Source organism: Chrysochloris asiatica, unplaced genomic scaffold (assembly GCF_000296735.1).
Source record: "Chrysochloris asiatica unplaced genomic scaffold, ChrAsi1.0 scaffold00030, whole genome shotgun sequence".
NCBI lineage: Eukaryota > Metazoa > Chordata > Mammalia > Afrosoricida > Chrysochloridae > Chrysochloris > Chrysochloris asiatica.
In genome coordinates, this window is record NW_006408548.1 from 2,844,166 (window position 1) to 2,849,311 (window position 5,146).

The following is a 5,146-nucleotide window of genomic DNA, read 5'->3' on the forward strand; positions in this document are numbered from 1 at the left end:
TATCCCTGTCTACTCTGTGTATGGAGGGGGTGGGAATGATCCTTGCTGTAAAGATTTGTTCCCTCTTTTGAGCTACTGCATCCATACGTGTAGCTCAAGTTTATCAAATTACTCTTTTTTCTTCTAGTTGAGTTCTGATCATCCAGCCATTGAAGCCAGGTCAAGTGGGTATTATCTGTAAGTGTGGGTGTTCTTGTGCATATCCCCTCACTTCTTATCTGCTGGACACTTCAGTCTCCACTCTAGTCCTCTGTGACTATGTCACTGACTCTGGGTCCAGGAGTCCCTGGGACTTGTCATAATGCTGGCCAACCAGGTGTTCACCAGGTTCACAGAATGTGGTAGGACTTAGCTCACAACTTCATTGCTGTTTTTCCCTCACTTCCCCCGTATGCAGTCAGACCGCATGTCATGAGTCTTAGTCTAGGAAGGGGGTTTAAAGCCCTGAGGGGACCTGACCACTTGGCTTGATGTCTCCTGGGCGAGCAACTTGCTTGTTCTTATAGCAGTCAGTCGGACTGCTGCTATTGTTTTTTATTTTTCTTTCTTTCAAGAATTATCTTCTATTCTTCTAGCCGCTCCTGGCTGGAAAAGACCTCTCCTTAAAATATTAAAGAGCAAAGCTGTCAGAGGATTAAGGTGTACCTGACCCAAGCTATGGTAGTTTCAATCGCCTCATATGTATGTAAAAGTTGGACAATTATTAAGGAAGACCTTAGAAGATTTGATACATTTGAGTTATGGTGTTGGAGAAGAACTTAAATGGTACCATGGACTGCCAGAAGAACACACAAATCCGTGCTGGAAGAAGCACTCCCAGAATGTTTCGCAGAAGCCAGATGTATTGTCCTTTAAGTGTAATTATAGGCCTCCTTTCACCTTGCACTACTAACACCCTATGGGTTATTATTAATTTTGTGTATTAAGTCTCAAAAAGGATTAATTTTGTGTATTAAGTCTCAAAAAGGTAACCAGGTTAAGCAACTCTGCTACCATCCAGTGTTGGTCTTGGGCTCTGGGAAGGGGAGGCTGCAAACTTGGACCGATTCCAGTGCAGTTTAAGGGTCCTTCTCTCAGCTCATCTGCTTTGTGTATTCACCTGAAATGTGGATCTCACATTTATCCATCGCATGTTAAAGTGCAGAAAATCTCCCTCTCTCAGAGTCATCTGTGGGCAGTGTCTTGTTACATCACAAATACTCAAAATACACCACTATCTGAACTCTCACTGTTTAACTTCAGCAACAGAATAAATTTTGATAAAGTTCTGGATAAATTATGTGCTATCCAAATAATTTTCTCATTCTGAATCTAAGAACTATGCATATATAACCAATAAGTTATACTGCCATCTTCAGATTCCTAAACAAGGAAACTGATGTGATGTAGATAGCAAGGACTACTCCTATGTAGCAAGCTTTGATGAATCTACCAAACACAATCTTAACGAGGAGGTCATCTAACTTTTTAAGCCAAGTCTATATTGTGGTTTTTTTCTTCCCCAAAGTTAGTATATCCACCTTATTTGCAAATTCTTGGCAATGTCAATTTCATACATACATTGGGCGGATGTAAATACACTCTTGTTTGTATTTACAAAGTGTTAGCCATAAACCACTAAGAAACCCTAGAAGCATTGTTTCTAAGGAACATAAACCAGACCAATGCACTGAACCTTGTTTGCCTAAATTTTAAACAGTGAAACAACTGCTATCAGATCAGGTGCCTCTTTAAAGTTGATTTCACCATCTCTAAAGGGTCCTGGTGTGGCGCTGTAGGTTAATGTGCTGGACTGCAAAGTCAGTTTGAACCACAGGGTCAGTGGTTCAAGCTCACCAGTCACTCCTTGGAAACACTATACAGAGTTTCTGTGGGCCGGAACCAACTTGACGGCACTTAACAACAACAACAACGAGCCCTGGAATCCTGAAGTGTTGTTGCAGAGTAAGCACTGGACTGCTAACCACAAAGTCGATAGTTCAAACCCACAAGGCACTCCTCTGAAACTCTATACAGTGTTGCTGAGTCCTAACAGACTCCATGGTACTTAACAACAGGAGCCCTGGTGGTGAAGTGGGTTAAGTGCTGAACTGCTAACCCACCAGACACTCAATGAGGCAGTCTGCTTCAGTACAGACTTACAGCCTTAGAAGTCCTATAGAATTTTGCTCTATCCTATAGGAATCCTGGGGAAGTGCTGTAGGACAAACACTCTGGCACTATAGGATAAGCATGCTGTGGGATAAACACCTTGGCGCTACAGGACTGCTAACCACAAGGCTGGTGGTTCAAATCTATCAGGTGCTCCTCAGAAATCCTATTCAGGGTCGCTGTGAGCTGGAATTGACTTGATGGCACCTAACAACAACAACAACAAAGTGTTATTATGAGTCAGAATCAACTCAATGGAAGTGACTTTGCTTTTTGGCTTTGGATGAGCCATTACGAATTTTCTGGTCCTGTTATTCATAGCTAGAAATAAAATACATCATTTCTCCAACAATCCCTGACTACCTCCATCAGCTTCTGGATTGGCCATTTGTTTACTGTTGTTGATGTTCTCCCTTATAATTCTGAAAAATTTTAACACTCAATTTCAGAGATAAAAATACCCTAATTGTTACAATAAAGACAAAAGACTTCTCTGATAAGATCATGTTTTAATTGCCTGTGACACAGATCAACACATAATAACCCCAATGTAATAATCTGGTAAAGGGTAAAGAAAAATAGCTGCAAGTGAGTTTATGTATCCTTAATTTTTTGGTAGTTTTTGGCAAAAAAAAACAGGGGTAGAATCATCTCAATATATGTCTTCAGAACCAGTCTTTTATTCATTTTGTTGTGATGCAACTTATAAAGGCTAGTAAAATTCCCTGGGTCTCAGGTAACAGTTTACCAAGGACCAAACATCACTTTCTCTGCACAGTGGTGAAAGCCGGCATTTGGATGGGCTGGATCGGATGGACAGGCTGAAACACTGCCTTCTTTCTCATCTCCGAGAGTGTTTTCACTGCAGGGAGCAGCTGATTCCTTTTAATGATCTGTAAGGCCAGCTGGGTATTACCTATAAAAACACTTCCCGTTAAGAAAAAAAAAAAACACACAACAATACCAGTACACACAAAGCAAGCCATCAAAATCCTAGCAAGAAAGGTAACAGATGATACAGAAAAGCTACAGTCTGCAAGCTTGGGAGTACACTGAAATCACATAATGCCTACGCCCCCATCCCCAGAAATTCTGATTTAAGTGATGCAGGGTATAGACTGGGTAAATGTGGGTTGTTTTTTTTTTTAAAAGCCCCCTAGTGATTTTAATACAAAGCAAATGTTGGCAACTTGTCTCTAGGTCGTTGGACAAAAAAGGAATCAGAATCCCATGGAATATTCAGGCCCTAACCCTGAACACAACTTTCAGAAGGCCAAGGTCTACTTGAAGCCAGGTCCTCCACGTTTTTCTTCAGCTGTGTCCTTGGTGAGGGTTCCCACGATTAACAAGGAGGTATGACTTAGAACTTGTAAATATTTCTGTTCCTTCTAATTTCTCCCAGTTATATGTCTTCCTTACTATCTCTTATTTAGGGGCCCACAGTCTTTCTATTAAGCCATATCCTGCATGTCTTACATGCCACCCCAGAGCCACAACCTGTATTTAGGTTTGGATAAATAATTATCTCAGCAAGAACAAGCTTACTATAAAACTCACTAATGTCATTTAAAAAACTACTGTGTACAACTTCAGCAACGGCATTCTAACTCATGTTCTCATGTAAGAGTCCTGTGGCCACCTACGAGAAAGGTTAGTTGTTGTTGTTAAGTGCTGTCCAGTCAGTTCTGACTCATAGCAACCCTGTATAGGGTTTCCGAGGAGCAGCTAGTGAGTTGGAATCTTCAACTTTGTGGTTAGTAGTCCAGTGCTTACCCTCCAGTGCCACATCTGGACTCTAAAGGAAAGGCTAATTAGTAGGGATTAATTGTAAGAGTCTGCAAAGTAAATGACGTTGTTGTTGTTGTTAAGTGCCGTCGAGTCGGTTCCGACCCATAGCGACCCTGTACAGGGTTTCTGAGGGTGTAAATCTTTACAGGAGTAGAAAGCCTCATCTTTCTCCCGTGGAGCAGCTGGTAGTTTCGAACCGCTGACCTTAAGGTTCGCAGCCCGATTCGTAATAATTAATCACAAAGTTAATTGTGATTGTTGGAGTCCTGGTGTGGTGTTGTAGATAAGTACTGGACCATGAGGTCAGTTTGAACTGCAAGGTCCGGCAGTTCAAACTCACAAGGTGCTCTGTGGAAACCCTATACATGGTGGCTATGAGTCAGAACTGACTCGGCGGCACTTAACAACAACAACAATTATAATTGTTAGAAGTTAAGTGGTTCTGAGTTTTCAGATTAAAGGAAATATGCTTAATTTCCAAAAACACCCTAATTACATTTTTTGGTTAATTATATTACTTGGTAGGTAATATCATTAAGGAAGGCAGTTTCGAATTTAAAGAGAAAAGAAGACATCAAAAAATCTATAGCTTTTTCAAGGGACACAACCTTGACCTGGACCCAGAGAGGAATCACTTACCATTCTGCAGTTCTAGGTACACCGCCAGCAAGATGGCTTCAGGGGGTACCTCTTTAGGGTGGATCATCGAGGCCGCCTTTGTTCAAAACACAAAGAAAGCCATGAAAAAACACCATAAGCTCCAAGTAACGTTAAAAAGAAAAAGGAATGAGTTTACCAAACCCAAAGTCACAAACTTATTCAAGTTCACTCCTACAGGCAGTGAGTGGTTAAGCACTCAGCTGCTACCACCAGAAAGGCTGGTAGTTTGAATATCTTACCAGCTATTATGGGTCAAGGAGCTCTGGTAGCGTAGTGGTTACGAATCGGGCTGCGAACCTCAAGGTAAGCAGTTCAAAACTACTAGCTGCTCCGTGGGAGAAAGATGAGGCTTTCTGCTCTTATAAAGATTTACAGCCTCAGAAACCCTGTGCAGGGTTGCTATGGGGCAGAACAACAACATTGGAGGGACCAGTTGCTGGAGAAGGATATCATGTTTGGTAAGGCGGAGGGTCAGAGGAAAAAGAGGAAGACTCCCAAAGAGATGGATTAGCCAAGCGGCAGCATCGATGGACTCAAGCGTGGCAAC

General features: G+C 41.8%; 1 protein-coding gene across 1 annotated transcript in view; it reads right to left on the bottom strand.

Annotated features, from left to right (window-relative positions):
* Positions 1-2,821: 2,821 nt before the first annotated feature.
* The window catches only part of CNOT10 (CCR4-NOT transcription complex, subunit 10), a 121,902-nt gene continuing 119,577 nt past the window's right edge, over positions 2,822-5,146 (bottom strand). Inside the window, exons 17-18 of the mRNA XM_006859171.1 lie at positions 4,579-4,654; positions 2,822-3,067 (exon numbers count right to left, since the gene is read on the bottom strand). Of these exons, the coding sequence (XP_006859233.1) occupies positions 2,913-3,067; positions 4,579-4,654 (231 nt within the window). The 3' untranslated portion in view covers positions 2,822-2,912. The remainder of the gene's footprint in view (positions 3,068-4,578; positions 4,655-5,146) is intronic.